Genomic DNA, 19,762 nt, shown 5'->3' on the forward strand with positions numbered 1-19,762 from the left:
TTTACGCAATTTTTTAAAGAAATAATTTGGTGGAGATTGTTAGGTGAAACTTACGGACTTTCTGTTTCCTGCAAGGTTGCTTCTTATTTGTTTCTGACATGCCTTCCTAATGTAGTCTTAGGTGGCGTTGTCGAATGATCTGAGGGATCCTTCAATGTGAGCAATTAAATCATCAACAGGGAGGGATTATGCGGCCATTTGAGTATTTTCCTTTTGCCAGTTTTGAGGCCATAGAAGCTCAACCCCCATTATTACTAACTTGAGTCAAATATGTCTTTTTCTGGTCTTCTTGAATGCATTCATTCACATCGCAAAAAATTAAGATTTAGAAGTGGCAAGATGGGCTCAATTGGCACTAACATAAGGCAGCAAAAATGCTAACACTCAATTCAGTATTTAAAAATGCTTTGAGAATTTCACGAAAGGTTTATTATAAACAACCATGATTTTAGACAGCTCAGATGTATTTCGGGCCACTTTGATGTCTTACTTGTACATAACTTGGTTTGAAAAAATGCAGAAATTTGTAAAGGAAGGAAATATCTTAATTCACATCTCAATGCATATTGAAATGAGGAAAAAAATATTCTATGGCATATGATTTGTAGGACCTGTCCAAGAATATCATTGGTGCACTGCATTTATCCAGACATCAAGCAATGACTCGGAGGATGAGCAGAAAGATAGTCATGAAATTACATTCTGGTCCCCAAAATTATTCAACCATCCAATCAAATTTGACAAAAGCCTATCTCAGGCTTTTGCAAGTTAAATGTAGCCATTGAGAGGACAAAAAGCTTTTCACCATTGTAGTAGAAAGAAGATAAGGAAACTTAGGTTAGTACATCTTGCAAAATTATACACCAACACATTTAAAAATTGCACTCACTACAAAAAGAAAGATGATGCATAGTATTAACAACCAGTCTTACAATAATCCTTGTAAGGCATACGCAGAAATCCAACAGGAAAACAATAACTCAAGGACCAAAGGAAAATATATCAATGTGCAATGGCCTCAAAGGAAAACAGAACTGTTAAAATATTTTAATTCCATTACACTTTACCATTAATTATAAAGTAAAAACTTATTTAAACTTTTTAACATCCTGGGTAGTAAAAATTTGACAGCATTTTTGTTCCAACATGGTAGTACTTTTAGTGGCATTCTATAACTATTAAGGACTATTTCAAATTTAATGTTGCAGCTCAATGTAAACCCATTTCCAATCAAATCATACTTCAAGGTTTACTAAAAATCATATACTTAAAAATTTTGGTTACAATAGTTTTGGATATTTCTGGTCAGCCTTACTAATGAAATATGCCATTACTTAACACATAGAAAACTGCAAGCAACACCACTATTCATTTCATTTTAGTCAGATGCACACAATTCCAAACTTCAGCCTTCAAAAGTGAATTTCAGCCCTGATTGTTCAGTCAAATTTCAGCAAGAACCACTGGCACTGGCTTTGTGGTTTTCCTAATTATCTAGAATCTGTGATCCAAGCCATTTGGTAAAACCACAGGGAATAATGCAACCCTGACTCTTCCTCCCCACCTATCAAGAAGAACCTAATCGGAGTGGTCAGCATCTTCATCTGGATGTGTTTCATACTTTTCTGGATCTTCATCTGGCAGCGAGGCAAATTTGTTTGTGGCAACAAAGCTCTGTAATGGAAACAAGTACAATATGAATGGAAAACATTGAAAAAATTGAATAATAACAATTTGGGGAAATATGGAATATGCTAAAGAAAATATTATTCTCTATTATAGATGGATGGATATAGGATTTCTTTTGATCCAGATTCGGGTCAGGTTCTTGATTTCAGGAGTCGGTGGGATATTTTTAGACACCAAATGAATTTTTAATTTCCTACTACAAAACAAAGTATGTAAATGTCAAGTTTCGTCTTGTTTGCGTGTGATTATACTAAGCTAGTTTCTTGGAAAATTGTGCTGTTTGGACTATTTTAAGTATTGGTCAAGCCTTGTTGTAACCAGAAAGCTTTGTGCCAATCAATAGGAGGGAACACTCAAAATTAGAAATTGGATTTCGTTATTTTAAACCAAAAAGATATGAATGAAAAACACACACGCCATATTACAGAGCTCAAATTCGATTTTTAACCGAGATAAGTAGCTTTAAAAGTCCGCTAGGAGCTTTGGCTACGCCCACGACGCGAAACATATTTCTATTGGCTGAAGCCGTGTGACGTGTGAACCTCATGAATGCCGCGGGAGTAACGCTTGAAGAAGCCATAAACACATTGGGTTCGTGGAAATAGTGGCCAAAAGTTAATCATCATGGTGAAAAAAATGCTAATTTTGTTCTGGCTGATTATCGAAAAGTACTGACATTATCAACTGAGGCTTGATGAACAATTTTTTTGTCTTAAAACGAATCATTTCATTGAAATGAAACTTCTTAAGATGAAATGTTTAAAATTTTGATAGAGACAGTAATCACGGGAATTATAGTGGATGCTTTAATTTATGGACATACCATCCTAAAATTCTTTACCTATTAATGGTTTTTAGTTTCCGGATGTAAATTATGAAATAAATAAAAAAATGTGCTATAGTTATAGCTGTTTTCTTGCTCTCTGAAGTGAGCAAGTTCGGGGTTCTCTCCATTTCTTTTAGGATTAGCATTCAAATTTCGTTGGAACAGCATTTTTAAAGCAGAGGCCTCGCTTTGGTCAACTGTGCTCCTGATAATTCTTCGAGTCAGTTTCGTTCTATAAAAAATGGTAAGCAGTTGTCATCAAAATGATAGAGGAACTCAGAGATGGGGATTTTACGTGAAAATATCCATTAGTTCCCTTGTACGGTGGAACTTGGTTATAACGGCATCGGCTGTAACATCAACTCGGGTTTAACGTCACATTTTATACAGATCTGCCAAAATTGAACATTTTATGTCGTACGAAAACCCGTTTATATCGTCAACAAATATTGCGACGCTCGGGTATAGCGTCAAAAATTTTGCTATTCTTAGGTTGCAAAAGTGGTAGTGTGTTTGTATAATGTCCCAAAGTTACCACGTAAAGAAACCATGTTTAGAAACATCAAAAGCAAAAACATGTCACAAGCTGGACGTTGAGCTGGTGACAGGATGCAATTCTTTTGTTTAATTTGTGTCTGGAGGGAGCGGGGGCTGTCCTGCATACCTGGGTCTTATCCCTTCCCACTCCCACATTCTACAAGGTCACTGACACAGGCACACTGTATTGCGTAGTTTGTTTCGTTAGTTATGGTAGATCATCAGTCACATCATAGTAAACAGTGCTGTATATAGCAGAACGTTTGAGTTTTTACTTTGACCTTTCACTCAGATTTAAGGCTGCTTTTTTTATAACGTCACTCGGATATAACGTTAAAAATCTTCTGGTCCCTTTGATGATGTTATAACCAAGTTCCATTGTATTTACATCTGAGCCACACGTACAGTTACTTTCAAAAGTTTAAGGACAAAGTTTGTGGCACCACTAATGCTTTTAAAGAAAATTTAGTATCCTATACTACTTCCGTAGTTTTCTCCTCTGTTCCACTAACATTCCGCTTGTGAGTGAATATTTATATGCACTCAAAGGGATAAATTATTTTATACTGCAAATTTATCATTCCGCTTCCATTTATGCAGGATGTAATGATTATTTCGTATGCATTTACTGCATACTTGAACCGGTTTTCACCCTTACTTTTTATAATACTTACTTTTTGAGTAATTTTATGTTACCAAGGCGGCCAAGTGGCCATCGATTTGAGCTGTGCTAATAAAGGTTGAGGGATCGGGACTGTCTTTCATAATTTTTCAGCTTTTTCTCTCGTATTCTTTCTTATTCACAGGTTGTATTCGTTATTTCGCTAATACGCTTTCATCGAAGCTAATGCAAATTTTTTAAATTAAGAAAAAAAATGGTGGATAAAACCATGAAGTCGGCATTATCGTACAGTTTGAAGCCTAGCGAGAGGAGTCACACATTGCATTGTATAATTTGACAATTATTCTAGTATTCATTCTGTATGCATTTGCCTTAATAAACCTGGCGGCACTGTGACTCAAATGTGCTTATTTCTGCTTGTTGTGAGTAATACGATATCGTAGTATTTCCTGGAGTACAAATTTGTGATTATGATGTATTACTTTGTACTATTTGACACATCACAAGGTGAGCGTCGAAGACCATTTCCATTGCAGGGCTTTCAATGTTCAAGATAGAAACAAAGAATGAAAACCGGGGCAAATGTGTAGTAAATGCACATGAAATAATCATTAAATTCAACATAAATTGAAACATAATGAAATACTTGCAATCAAAAAGTAAAATTTCCCGTTGAGCACGTATATATTTAAGCACATACGGACTTTTGCGAAGTGTGGCTAAAGACAACAAAAGGAGTAATGGAAACTAAATCCCATTGAGAAGCAGAAGAGACTTACATTAAAATGGCCCTCATAAATTCTATAACAGCCCATCTCTGAAGGAATATGCTGTCTCCGTGCAGGGTCGTACAACTGCCTTCTTCGGTCTGGGTCATTTGGCACAACAAAAAAAAGCTTTTCTTGTGTTTAACGAGAGGTAGATTCACATTAGGCACACAGCAGTACACCTAAGCTTTCCTCCCACTCATTTAAAATTCTCCGTTCCATCTACCATTTATTTATACTCGAAATAACGCCTACGATAATGCACTCCTTATGCAAGCAATGCAGATATCATGAGATTCACACGTCATCAACATGGCGTCGCCCGAGAAATACGTTTTTGGCGCGAAATTCAAGATGAAACTTCAAACTCTTCTAGGGGCGAAATTATTCAGCGCTCAATGGTAAATTTTGTGAGAGGCTTTCTTACACCCATTGCTTTATAAATCAAGCATACTATTTAGTAGTGTAATCCCTTCTATTAGAGCTTAAAAGCTTAAACTTTGCCATAGATGCCTAATGTTTAGTCTCATTCTCATTTGAACCTCATGCGTGTCATACAATTTCTGTAAGCTATTGAGAGAAAATGGAGAATTGACGTGGAATTGAATAGTGGAAAATAATTACCTAACGAGCTAATAAATTTTTGAAAAAATGTTAAACAACTGATATTTAATGAAATTATGTAAAGCATAAACAATCGTGAAGGTAATGTACAATTTTAAAAGACTAATTTAGCTAGTAATTATCAAACCGCATTCCACGAAACACCTAAACTGAACGAAGAAATTATAAAATATACAGGGTGTCAAAATGACACCCTCCAGCATTTAAGGTAAATTTGAATTTTTAAGACGGACAAAAGAGAGAGGGGTATCCTTAACACTGTCATCTTATTAAGCCCTAAAAATGATTGAAAGTCACGAAATATTTTATTCTGCAACACTCTTTCAAGGCCAGCTTTGAAAAGGTGTTCACGTAGGATGTCAAAATGACACCCTTCGGCATTCTAGTGTTAATGGAAAACAGCAAATCATTGACGAATCCTTGTTGATGACTATGCGAAAACCTCTTAGTTTCTCAGAAATTAATATGTAATGCTATTCACAATTGAGATAATTTAAAAATCTTTGACTGCACTTCCACTAGCAAGAAATGTTGCTCTTTCAAAATCATCCAGACCATCAATCAACTGCTTGATAGCATCCCACTGTGGTGTAGTTATGTCAACATTAAAACTCAGTTTTAAAGACAGCCAATATTATTGTTTGCTTCTGTTCCAGAATTGCCTCATTACACTGGACGGCATGAAAATCGGCCCTGACACCATTCCTGCTCATTCTTATGTAAAATGACCCCCTAAATCCAACTATGAACTCAGTTTTTCCCCATCACTCACCACTTTGGGGGAGCTCCCCCCTCCAATTTTAATCACTTTTCGGTCATTTGGAGGAATTAAAAGGACTATTTTGGCATTTAAATTTTTTCTAGGGGTTTTGAGGGGAGAAAAAACCTAAAAAATTAAAATTTATGTTATATAGGTAAATTTGGGGGGAATTTATCTCCATAAATTGTGTAAAAACGCAGTTAAAATGATCAATTTTGCATTTTTTTTTCTGCAAAATTTCACGTATTTAAAAAAATTTCCAGCTTCCGGTTCACATCATCCTCCCCCGAATCATAAAAATATATAACAGCAAGAAACATCAGTAATAATAAAAATGTTTTGATGCATAGAATATCAACAATAATTAAAATATGTAGCAATTGCTCGGAAACTTCACTTTACTACGCTGGCCTGTCCTGCTCAGGCTTGGACGGAATTTCTCTTGCTTTCGCAGCTAAAAAAGGAAAATTAATACTTTCTCGATATACGAATAATATAAGATTGAGATTTCTATATTATCATTGCAGTTAAAAAGTATTCTTTCTCCTTAATCATGGAGTTCATCAAAGTATCAGCCTCTCCAATCGATTATGAATATTGAAGTTGTCACTTTCCCTCGGTATACCTCTAGTGATCGCAGAGTCAACTCTTTCGGTGTTCTGGACAAGGATAATTTTTTCAAAGTAGTTTAAATTGTGCAAAAAAGTAAAAGTTGTTTTACTCCGGCTTTTTCCATGTGAATGTCAGTATGTGGGCTTAATTTGTGGTTATTACCGTGATATAATGTGTAATTATATTATGTGTGAGTAAAAATCATCCTCATCGCTTCAGCTATGATCGCGGTGAACTGACTTAAACATCGCAACAATATCCTCTTTCTTTAATTCTTAAAACCGCATATAAATTTTACTCTGGCTGCCAAATTGGCGGTCATGGCTAGGATTAAGCTCCACGTGTTTGCTGTACCACTTGTTAGAGTAATTTGACGAAATACTTGGTCAAACTACTATTGCCACTTCTGAACTGCTTCCTTTGTGAATACAACAGCCGCACCCGAGAAAAACATTGCATCTTACGGAACTGCCCTGTACAAGAAAGCTTCAATCATGGTTATAAAAATGTCGCTCATGTTTCCCTAGTTCCGACAGAAAATATTCACTTGCCACCATTGCACATCAAGCTAGGACAGATGAAATATTTTGTGAAAGCAATTGACTACACAGGAGCTGAATTTCAATTTTTAACTTAAACCCTTCGTTTTAGTGAGGCTAAAACCAAGGAAGAAATTCGTGGGCCCCCAACATAGGAAACTTTTCCAAGATTCGATGTTTATGAAACACCAGAATCATAAAGAAAATTGAGCTTGCCTTCGATTCTGAAACATGTGTTAGAACTTTTTGGGTGACAAAGAAGTGATGATTATGTCGCCCATGTCGAGGAATTGCTGTCAGCGTATTAGGCCATGGGGTGTAACATATCAGTAAAAATGCATTTCCTACATTCACACCTGGACATTTTCATAGAATATTTTGGAGCAGTTTCAAATTAACATTGAGAACGGTTCCATGAAGATACATATCACCAAAGGAGAGGAGAATTTTAGAGAAGTTGAATGCGGGCATGTTGGTATGTATATTAGGCCTACTGCTGGTTTTTGTGTGAGAAACTTCTACCTCAGTGCATAAAGGAAATCAAACACCAAATTACTTATGTTATTCATCGTTTTTCACATTTGTTATTTTTCTCTTTGTTGATGCGCGTGTGGTATTGAGGGCGCCAGCGTGGTAGCGTACCTTCAGAACTGTTGGTACAAATTTTCATTATTTTTTCTATGCCGTGTTCTTAAATATTTTTATTATTGCTAATATGAGCTGTTGATTTATTTTTCCATCATTCTGGGATATTTCGGGTAGGGGAAGATGAAATGGGAGCTGAAAAATGAAGAAATTAAGTGAAAAAATTGCGAAAAAAAAGGAAGGTTGATAATTTTTAATGCGTCTTTTTAATCATTAAGGGAAACTAATCCCACCAAATCTACATTCTTACCATTAATTATCATGTTTTAGAACTTTTCACCCCTCAAAAACATAATAAAAAAATATAAATGCTGATATAATCGTTATCATTCCTCCAAATTATTGCAAAAGTGATGAAAATTAGAGGGGGGGCTTCCCCCCGAAAATGGTGGGTGATGGAAGAAAACGGATGTCATATTTGGATTCAGGAGGTCATTTTAAATAAGAATCAGCAGGAATGGTACCAGGGCTCGAGAAAAAATTATTTTTTGCCGTCCAGTGTTATTTGTAAAAGGGAGTTCCATCTGGTGGGTTGATCCTGGATGCGCATAGAATGAGAAGTGGTGAATATAACTTTTTGAGGAGTATTCATGGAATGCATTCTGCCAGGGGCCCTCAAAGGTGGTCGTTGAAGTCACCGACGAGATGACCCTGCATTTTTACTACAATTTAATGAAAATTTCGATTCTTTTTCAACTTTAACGTGTCATTACGAAGCCGTCAATTGCCCTAAAGAAAAAAATTGACATCAGGGGAAGCCTGCATGCTTTTAGACTTCAAATCTGTTATGATATTTCCGATTAGTGGAACAGTTCAGGAGCTGTAGCTGAATGCGTGACGGAAGGTACCTCAAACGTCGTTTTTTTTCCTACCATTTTCAATTTTTTTTGGGGTTTTCAAGGAGGAAACTGGGGGTTTTAGGATATTTTACCCCGATCATTTTCGGTTCCCCATGTCGAACGATATCTATTCACCATTCTTATCCGCAAATTTGATGTAGTTTGTCTCCTTTCCTAAAACGTCGCAGCATGCACTTAACGGGTAGAGTCCTCTATGTTGTTCCGGAGTCAATTACCAACAATGTATGCATCATGTATGGTGTGAAATTCAAAGTAGTCAAGATCGTACTTTCAGAATAATTTTTGAGATCTCAAATATTGTATACTTCAAGGTATTCAAGTTATTTGAATATTTGCTGATACTATTCATTATCTACATCATAAACCTCACCCATGCAAATGTATAGATGACTAATCTTTATTGACGAAATGTATATAACTTGTAGAAACATTGATATAATCAGAATTCAGTTTTTGAATACATTAATTCTATGGAAGAACGAATACGACAATAAATAGTGCATTTCGCCAAATAAATGGAGGTCAGATTACTGCTTGGACTGAAATAAATGTAACTCCAGTTATTTGTGTTTACGTTTCAAATAGAGATAGGTTGAATAACAGATTTCTTGAACTCAAATATCGAATTCGAATATTATATCATTGCTCGAATATTCGAATACCTCGATTACTAAAATTGCTCAAAGCATAATAAACGTACGTTTCTTCTTCTATTTCACTTGATGAATATATAAATAAAAAAGTATTTAGTGGAACCTCAATCTATCGTTTTCAAGGGGATGGACGAAAAAACGATGAATGCGGGAATGTTTGACTAGGTCGCCTATGCAGCAGGAAACCCAAGATTTTGGTGAGTAATTGTGTAATTTTCCTTTAAAGAATTCAAACAGAAATTTACGTGATTTATGGAATATTTTAATTTTATGGAAACAATTTGGGCATATAGTTGATTCAACTAACATCTCTCTCAAATATCCTAAGGGGACACACCACCTCGCGAAAAAATGATTTCATGCCGTCTCGGCATCTACACTGCTACGATGGATTTCTGTCTGATGTATACATTCTTATCTACCAAACCCCAAAACTCAAGTGAAAAAGAATTATTTTGCAGTAAGTATGTTAAATAATTACATAATAGAGGAGACAAGAATTATTTAAATTAAGATTGGTATTTGAAATAATGACACAAATATTGATAGTTACCTCTGCACTGGCAGTTTAACTTGGCTAAACCTTCGAATTGTACTCACAAACTTTTGGCCAATTTCTGTTACAACTTTTTCACCTAATTTTTGATAAGGTTTCCCGTTGATTGCTCTTCATTATGAATGAGGCTACACAACAAAAAAGCCTCCATTGCAACATTAAAACTTCGTGCCATGTCATGTAGGTATAGTCCGACATAATCAGCACAGCCAATCATTGAAGCATCCACCTTGGGATAATATTTGAAGAAGCCTTTAAGAAACCTGATTCCATGATATGCCCCTAAACTTATTTTCCTTTGCACCGATCAGATCCACCAACGTTTTCGAATGCACACGCAATTCACCATAACTTAAAACACCCTGCACACTGACGAGATACAACAAAATGACGTCACATGCCGAGGAGCCAATAGCCGAGCATTTTCATCTGCTCAATATCGATGCAAAAACAATGCATATTAATTATTACACAACTAAGCATCAATTAATGCTTTTAATTGAAAGATCTGAAATTTAATTGAAATCAACTGCATTTCAATCGTAATCCTCCTTGGTGCAAATACTCTATTATTTCCAATATCCATGAAAATTCCCACTGCTACTAGCGAGAACAGCAATAAAGAAAAATTAGTTCTTTTGGCATAAATAATCTTCATAAAGGTTTTGAAATTTTCTCAGTTTCAGAGAAATATATATCATCAGTCAACTTCAAACCATTCTAAAACATTGATTTTTAGCTGGAGACATAGTGAGATATGGATTAGCACTAAAACCATCTCACTGCAACATGAATTTTGCATAAGTCATGCCACGGTGAGTTCTCAGTGAGAAATGGCTAAGATTCATTGAGAATTGTGGCTAATAGTACTTACAGGAGGACCTTCTTTGACATACTGAGGCATTCTTGCAGTATTGTCTTGATCAGATGAACGAGAGTGTGGTCTTCCGGTGCCTAAATGCTCTTTACTTTCATTGCCGTCAGATGAGTCTGCACCTTTAGAAGAACCTGAAATATAGGAGCAAACAAAAATATTGAATAATTGTTAATTATAAATTAAAATATATGTAATTCTACATTTAAACAACCAAAAACTGAATTTGGATGAAAAAAGTTGTGTATATGACTGACAAGGAGACTTCACATAAGTGATGTCAAGAAAGAAGATGAAACCTTTTTATTTGAAAGTAGACACTCAGATAGGAATACTGTTGAATGGTTTTGTCCATATATGCCCGGATTTGAAAGAGAAAAGCATTTAAAAATATGGTCACCTCGCATTTAATAAAAAATTTTGCCCATTGTTTCAAGGTCGATTTAGCCTAGTGGTAGTGCTTTGCGTTTCTGCTTTGAAAGACCAGGGTTCGAGACTCGGAGAGAGAAAATGTTTTCCAGTCTGCCACTTTCTCCATTTTTTTGTAATCTGTTCCATCTTCTTCAGATTTGTTGATTTCAGATGTTTTACATTTTTTTGACTAAGTTGATATTGATGTCAGTAGCTTACCCTTGCTTCGAATTTTTCTTTCCGTTGCCAATATTCATCCAAGGAGGAGTGATAAAACTGTGGTGCTGGCATCGAAGTGAAGGGAACTTATTTCCAAAGCAAAAAATTTTGAATGTACTGTCTTCAAAGAGTTTCCCAGGTTCCAAGTGGGAGAAAGATATGAAATCAGAGGGAATGAAACTCGACAAGCTTAAAATGATTGACAAATGGGTACATGATCGCTTTGTGGAAGCCAGAAATAAGAATGAGCCGGTGATGACCCGGACTATACAAGAATAGGCTATTTCAGCACGAATTCAGCATATCTCCAGGATTTGAATTCTCTGCCAGTGCTTCAAGGGGTTGCATCTTTCAAGAAGAGACACCAAATGTGCAAAGTAAAATACTTCAACCTCCTGTCTAGGTTGTTACTTGTTAAAAGAACTTCATTCTATCCCTCAGACCTTCAACTATTCAAGTGTTGAGGACAAAATTTCTTTCTTCCTTTCCAAAATCCTACTACACACAAAATTTTAGCCTTTTAACTTCGAACTCAATATCTCAGAACATGGAATTCGCTTAAATAGGTTCTTGGCAACAAAATACATGCGGGAAAAGTTATTAAGCAACATAAATTAAGTTAAAAGGGCATTTCCTGACAATTGCCAAGTTAAAGAATAAACTACTGGACAGCAACAAATGTAAGAAGAGCAATAGCGATACTTAGCACTTGGAATACTCAAAATTTATCATATAGGTATACAGGTAAAAATCTACTCACAGGAGGAACCTGAGAAACTCTTCAAAGACAGTATGTTTAAAATCTTTTGCTTTGGAAATAAGTTCCCTTTACTTCGATGCCAGCACCACAGTTTTATCACTCCTGCTTGGATAAATATTGGCAACGGAAAGAAAAATTTGAAGCAAGGGTTAGCTACTAGGTATGGTCAGATCGGATACCTCAGATCCAAATATCCATGGATATTGCCCTTCATCGGATACATAGGATCTTAAGTTGCGGACGACATCGGATCTGGATCTGATATTTTAAATAATAGATTCAGTGAATTAAAGTGGAAAGAGTTCTGATTCTCTCTTCGAATGCACTGTCGCATGCAATTCTTGTCCTATTCATGAACCATTTTGTTTGAAAGCTCTCGCAGAGGTTACATAGCAGAATTTCAGCCATGGAAAATAAAAAAGGCGGAATGTGACCAGCACATAATGTGACTCTTCTCAAGAGATTGAACAATCATCTGGGGAATCTCAGCGTCATAGGATAATAACTATCCCTACCCCGTTTCACCAACTGACCTTTTCTGTCCTACCTGCTTCAATTCTCTGTTTCTAGACAACAAATGCTAGGTGAGTGGCATTCTGGGCCCAAAGATGTCTCGATAGCTTCGACAATTAGATGACATGCACGATATTCATAAAAGAATTAGACAATATTTATTCCATTCCTGACAATATTTATTTTTCAGCTCAAATTGAAAGCCACTAAGTATTCTATTTACACTTAGACTATACTTATATGCAACAATGTCCAAACAGCAAAATTGTAAAAGAAACAAGCACAGCATTAACCCCTCAAACAAGTAGAGACATAATGGAAACACCAACTGCATGCATCACTTAGCGTAGAGGTTTTCTAACTAATTATAACACCTTCATAATCGAAAAAAACTTCATTTTTAAAAGAAATCTATAGTATATCCATGATTTTTCAATGTTTTGTTTCCTTTCATGAAGGTAAGTAATTGTGTTTTTATATTTTGGAGGTCCAAAACCCCCGCATCTCACCACACCACTGGTCAGTGGTTTATCTGAAGATTTTTCCTATTTTATATTTGAGCATGTAAAGATAATTTTAAAAACAACTTGAAAGCCTGTGAAAATGATTTTTAATTTATAAAAATATTGAAATGAGTATGAAAATCTAAAAAGCATTCCTTTGATTGAATATACCCAGAATAACCTTGAATAATTACTTCGTTTAATAGCAGGAATTTGAAAATGCATTTGGATCCGAAAATATCCGATCTTAAAGATCCGGCTCCGAAAATCAAGGATCCGATCCGAATCCGGATGCGAAAAAAATCCTGAATCTGTCCATCCCTATTAGCTACTGACATAAATGTCAACTTAGTCAAAAAAATGTAATAACGTCAGAAATCAACAATCTGAAGAAGATGGAACAGATTACAAAAAATGAAGAGAGTGGCAGAGTGGAAAAAATTTACTCTCTCCGAATCTTGCACCCTGGTCTTTCCTAATAGGTTAATAATTGCAAAGTAAACAAAATATCAACACAATCTAGGAGAAACGACGTTTTTATTCATGAAATATCTCTATAATGTATTCCCAAATAACCCACTTCAGAGAATTGATGTTTGTGAATTAATGTTCTTTCAAATTATTTGTATATGACCTTAAAATTCCGAGGTGGTGCCAATGGCAAGATGGTCGCTATGCCCTCACATTATTCATGGACACAGAAATCATTCAAGCTAATTAGAACATACACAATTATGTTTTACACGGTGAATGATGGTCATTTGCAAGATCATCCCATAAAATTTCACTTCGTAAAATGGCCTTTATTTCAAAGGAGGACATCCCATCAATTCTTGTGAACTCAATAGACATTGTAAGCAACTTTGTAGAATGATCTTTGGTGAAACACTGTGAAAAAAAAACTGATTTCTATGAGAAGTGACGGGTGTAAATAGATACGTGTACAGGGATTGTAAAAAGTGAAGAATAATTTGACATTCCCTACGAAGGAGTAGTTTGTAAATAGTGTCAATAATAAAATTTATGTGGCATGGACGTAAAACGTTTTCAAGCCTGTACCTCATTAGTAAGCACCATCCAAGATACCATTAGTAAGTACAGTGGCGGACAAAATTAATGCAAAGCTCATGGGCATCTGAAAGTGGCAAGTTAAGGAACTACTTGTCTTCCAAAATATTGCCCTCGTAATACTCTCATACAACCAGAAATTTTAAAAGCTATACGCCCCTTATACCAGGGAAATAATCATATCCATCGCATTATGACTTGGTGCAGAAGATTCAGGCACACATTCTTCCCCATATTCTCAGAAGCATGCTTTGCCCATGACTCACCTAAAATGGAATTTACTCTCCTTAGGACATCAGTCAACACAGCCGACATATTGGGCATTGAGACTGCCTTAGGACACAATCGTTCCAGTGGCATAGAGGGTAAAGTATCATGCAACGAATCAGAGGTTCAAAGGATCTAGTCTCATGATGATTTGATGATGCTCACACACTGAGGACATTTTTGTGATCTTAAAACTGAGCAAAACCTATCGGGAGGCACAAAGGATGTTGCATGGTTGCTGTATTCTAACGCGATTATTTGTTGAAATTCAATTCCTACCTTGCAGAACCATTAGGGCAGTTACCTGTGAAGTGTATTTTGACTACCTTTTCTGCATCATCCAGCCCCGTTTCAAGGCTCCGAACATTAGCTGCATGTGCGATGTGTCACGGCCTGCACTTTTTCCCCGTTCAAGGGATAACTATTAGAGTTCCTCAAAGGAGAATGAAAGTATATTCTTGAGCCACCATGAAACCTCTGAGAAAACAGTTGTCTGTTTTCAATTCAGTATTGTGATGCTTTTCTCAATATTCTATGTCCACTAATAGTTTCCCCGAGGATTACATTGAAACAACTTTATATAATGGAATAGAAAAGAAATGCGAAGCCAAATTTATTCAAGTTACGGAAAATTTTATGTTCAATTTAAACTTCAAATATTTCTTTCGTGTAGATATGCAAAGCAATTGTTCAATTTGGTCACAACCCGATTGCTCTCATGCTCAAATGAGAAGAGTAAATACACGTTTGTGAACTTCATAATAGGGTAGTTTCCTTCATCAAAGAAAACAAAAGGCATTGATGGCGATTCGTTACCCACCATTAGTGTATTCATAATACACAAATTATTTGGTTTTTGAAATACCGGTTTAGACGAATGGCAAGGGTCAAATTTTATCCTCATTTGAAAAAGGCCAGATTGGCGCCCATGCGATTCCACTCCACGTGACGTCACAGGGACCTAGTTTCTACACGAGAGGATAGGAGTTATGCATCGTCAGAGGCTACCAATGCATGCATGAGGCACAGAGCTCAGGGAAACATGTCTTAATAATCACCTATTAAAACTGTCTAAGGTCGGAAAGTTTTCTTCGCTTGATAAGGTATTAATAAACCTTTTTTAAGCCATGCGCTACCAGACAGGAAGGTACTCAGCTACCTGTTAGCATCCTGCGTCCTATCAGCGCTCAGAGCCTCGATCAAGGTCACCTACCAGGCGGGAGGGGGAACCAGAAATACGTCACACGGAGAGATTTCCTTACCCGTCGCGTTTTCGCGCGCTTGAAATTTTTCACTTTTCATTTGATCGCGAAAAATAGATATAGTCATTTAAAAATCTAAAAGCGTGAAATACGTACTCCAGGAGTAATAATCTTTCGATTTAGGCAATAAAAAAATAATAGGAAACCACCCTATTCTTTTGAAACTTGATACGAGGTTAGTACCAAAAGTAAGGTTCACATATTTTTTACAAATAGAAAACTTGGTTAATTGTTATTAATTTTCACATCGTTGAAAAGCTTACACTTTTGCCTATTTTTCAACGTAGTCTCTATTTTTTTTACACACTTTTGAAGACGGTGCTCCAGCTTTTGTATCCCTAAGTTGAAGAAGTCTCCTGCTAACCCGATGAGGAAGTGTGTGACCTCTGCTTGGACTTCATCATTGCTCTTGAAGCGTTTGCCACCGAAGTGTTTTGTTTCGGGGGTGTAATGGAACACCCACGTTTCATCTCCCGTGATGATAGACTCTAACAACTTCTCCTTATTGCCTCCCTGCTCACAATGTTGAAGAAACTTGCCAACAGTCAAGGCATTGCTCCTTGTGTCTGTCAGTCAGCATCCAGGGGACCCAGCGAGCACACATCTTGTGATAACCCAACGTTTCTGTTAAAGTTCTTTCAATTGTGCCGAGGGAAGCTTGAGGAATGCGTTCCACAAGTTCACAGATAGTGAACTTCAAATCTTTGACTCACTGTTGATCTTCTCGACAATCTCATCTGATACTGGAGGTATTCCACTCCGTCCTTCATCGTGAACTTACGTGCAACTCTCAGCAAAAGCCCTGCACCATTTGAGGACGTACTGAACGGACATGCACTCTTCACCATAAACTTCAGTCAGTTGTTGTTGAATCTCCACGAGCGATAACTTCCTTGAGTGGAGAAATCGGTTTACTGCTTGATCCTCACACTTGGTGGGAATGGGGATCAACACTTAGATTGTTGATGGTTGCAAAGCCGACCAAGAGTAAGGGAACCACTGCACATGGCACAGTTGTACAATTTAGCACCTACTTTGGCCTAGCACCTTTCCTCAACATAGCTCATTGGGAACCTTACTTTTGGTATAACCTTCTAAATAATCACATACATATATGATCCCTACATATGCATATTTGATTAAGAACAAATTTTAAAAATTAGATCTTTATTACAATAGATGTATCTGAACTCAGCTTTAAATGTTTTTTAATTCTATAAACTAACATTAAATGATACTCAGAAAATTACAAATGATCAATTTCATGTTATGCCAAGTTATTTAGAAAACTGCAAATATAAAGAAATTTGAATGGGTTGAAAGGGACTAAATGGAAATCGACTCTATGATTGAGTAAATAGGATAGAATGCCTTGTTTTCTAAAATATTTTTTCGTGATAATCAAATTATAATTAATATTTTCCTAGCTAAACGTTAATACATCTCATAGACTGATATATTTTTCCTTGCGAATTTCAGGCATAATCAATCCATTGATTCTTGAATCTATTCCCTCTTTTTCAAATAATGTTTTTTTCAGAATACTCAGATCTAGCTTTGCCATTTAATTTTGTGGCTGTTTGAACAATTTTTATGCGAGTAACGGCTTTGCCACCCAAGTGCGAGGGATGGTGACTCTCCGCTGCACCACAACCAGCTTCGGCAGCACACTCCTCAGAACAGCTTTGCCGTTCCGCAAAGCTCTGCCCCCTAAGCCCCAAGGGATGGCTTAACCGGCCAGGGGAAAGGGTAGCGCCTGCGGTAGCCGGCTTCTACGGCACACTCATCAGAATGGCTTCCCCGTTCCTCGAAGCTGTCCCCCAGGGGGCTTTGCCAGCAAAGGGAAAGGATAGAGTCCACTGCACTACTTTCACTTTTAAGATACACTGGACATAAAGAGAGCCACTTTTATTTTTACCACTTACTTTCTTTGCAAGAAAAGACAGAATGGCACTAAAGTATCCACCATCCACATTATCACAAACAGGATATTTAAGAGAATAAGAACATCAATCTAGTAATGTACAACTGCAATGTAAGGAATTTACGATTAAACTTACCAGACCCAGACTGGGAATCATTGGCAGCTTGCATGTCATCATTTGCAGGCCTTTCCTTATCAGTAGATGAATCCCTGGCATCTCTCTGGAAAGGAGGGGAAAATGGTCAATGAAGTCACGGAGAAAAAGTGAAACATATCAATAACATGGACATGCACAATACAATATTTAATTATATAATATGTAGTGGCAAAGTCTAAATTGTTTATTTTGAATACATTAAGCTCTTGATAATATGAAGTCATCGAAGAATTGGCATTCTGTAGTGACAAAGTAATTTCACGAATTTTTATGAAGATGCACAAAATATTTTCTTTTGTTTTTTCATAAATTCTCTTGTTAATAAAATGAAAAAAAAATTGCTTTATTCCACAATTTGTTTTAAGGTATGACTAGTTTCAACAGAGCAGCAGTCATCAGATAAAAAGGGTTGAATCAAAGACTTTTCTTATATTCGTTTTTAGGTTATGGGGTGGGGGGGGAGGGAGAGGAAGAAAGTAGGAGTAGGAGAGGAAAGGAGGGGGTGGGGTGGATGAATGTTGGCAGGTTTGTGTGTTTTGCCAGGCTGTTGATGACTAACGTTGTGGTGAGAGTGACCATGGGAGTGGAGAGCAGGAGAGAATTGGGGCTTTTAATGGGAGGGGTAATGAGGCTTCCAGGAAGGGGAAAAGTTTTTCAAACAGAATGTCATTAAGAAGAGTATGTTTCTTCATTTGCCTCCTTATCTCCAACTCCTTTTTTCTGTCCATTCTCCTCCATTTTTCTTTGCAGTGCAGAATTTTCGTGGTGAAATCACTAGTGGGGTTTTCTTGCCACAGGTGTTCCGCAAAGTGGGACTGGGAGAGGTTACACTTCCCGAAACACCTATTGTGCTCCTCTGCTTTCATCTGGAAATTGTGGCCTGTCTGTCCAATAGAGGCCGAAGAACTATTGTTGCATTCTAACAAATATATGCCACTATTCTCTTAAGGATGAATTATATCCTTGGATTTATTAAATTTTTTAAAAATTGTCATTATTGTAAAAGGTAATTTTTCCCACTTATATGTATCTATGAAATATGTAGCATGTTTTTTCCTCTTAACGAGAGTTTCTTGAGGAGCATTTTATCTACCAGGGCTCTGTTGTATCCATTCGCCATTGCCATTGATTTAATTCTTTCTAAATCTTCACTAAATTTCTCTTTGGAGAGGGAAATATTCAGCAGTCTATTCATCAGGAAGTGAAATGTCGGTAACTTAGATCATGGAGTAAAATAGAGCAACTCAAGCTCACATTCCATCTCTAACTTCAGGAACTTCTCTGCTTCTGAAAAAATCGACTTCCTAAATTTCCTTTAACGAGGTTAAACACAAAATTGATTTTTGAAAATTAACAGAGCTATTTTACTAATTCTGGTAAAGAACTCTTTGGTGGACACAAAAAACCCTTGGCATCCTAAGTTATTCCTGAAAATATTTTCTCCATGATTAGTATTTGATTCCTGTCCTCAATTGATTTCTTTCCAGAAATGTTTTTCCTTCCAGTTTATGCATCCATTTTTAGCCAAGACCTCTAAAGGAGCTTAAAAAAATTGCCAGACTTAAAAAATGATGACTGAGCTATATGGCCACACAGCTCTGAGTTATGAAATCAATATACGCAACGCAACCTGGATCAAATGAAACAAAGCATAACTTATGCTGGACTAATGATAAAATATGGTTTTGTTATGCATGAGAATGAATTAATTTCCTTCTCCAATGAATTAATTTCCCTCTCCAAAGAGAAAAAAAACCTTGATTTACAAGTGTACAAAACTTTTCCACATAATTTCATCAGAGGTTTCCCAATAGTTGAAGGAAACATTATATTACATTCTTATATTGAATATTTTTTACCTTCAAATGCTAGTTAAATGAACATGACATGTTATTTTGTTATAACTGTTTCCCTCGCTTGTTATTATTCTTGTTTTTGTAGAGTTTTTCCCTCACCTGATCAGTGACAGATGAAAGGAGTTCCGTGAGTCTGGGCTTACACATGAATTTCCATGATTTGACAACTTAATGCCAAAAAGGTCACGAACTTAAATATTTACAGGTATTTCATTGAGACTCCAACAATGCGTTTTATTTTGAGAGTCTAAAAGGGCG

General features: G+C 36.4%; 1 protein-coding gene across 1 annotated transcript in view; it reads right to left on the minus strand.

The window, feature by feature from the left end:
- Window positions 1-412: 412 nt before the first annotated feature.
- Window positions 413-19,762, minus strand: part of LOC124160390 (eukaryotic translation initiation factor 4B-like) — a 58,160-nt gene continuing 38,810 nt past the window's right edge. Inside the window, exons 9-11 of the mRNA XM_046536227.1 lie at window positions 17,628-17,712; window positions 10,565-10,698; window positions 413-1,674 (exon numbers count right to left, since the gene is read on the minus strand). Of these exons, the coding sequence (XP_046392183.1) occupies window positions 1,579-1,674; window positions 10,565-10,698; window positions 17,628-17,712 (315 nt within the window). The 3' untranslated portion in view covers window positions 413-1,578. The remainder of the gene's footprint in view (window positions 1,675-10,564; window positions 10,699-17,627; window positions 17,713-19,762) is intronic.

The sequence above is a fragment of the Ischnura elegans genome, chromosome 1 (genome assembly GCF_921293095.1).
Source record: "Ischnura elegans chromosome 1, ioIscEleg1.1, whole genome shotgun sequence".
Classification (NCBI taxonomy): domain Eukaryota; kingdom Metazoa; phylum Arthropoda; class Insecta; order Odonata; family Coenagrionidae; genus Ischnura; species Ischnura elegans.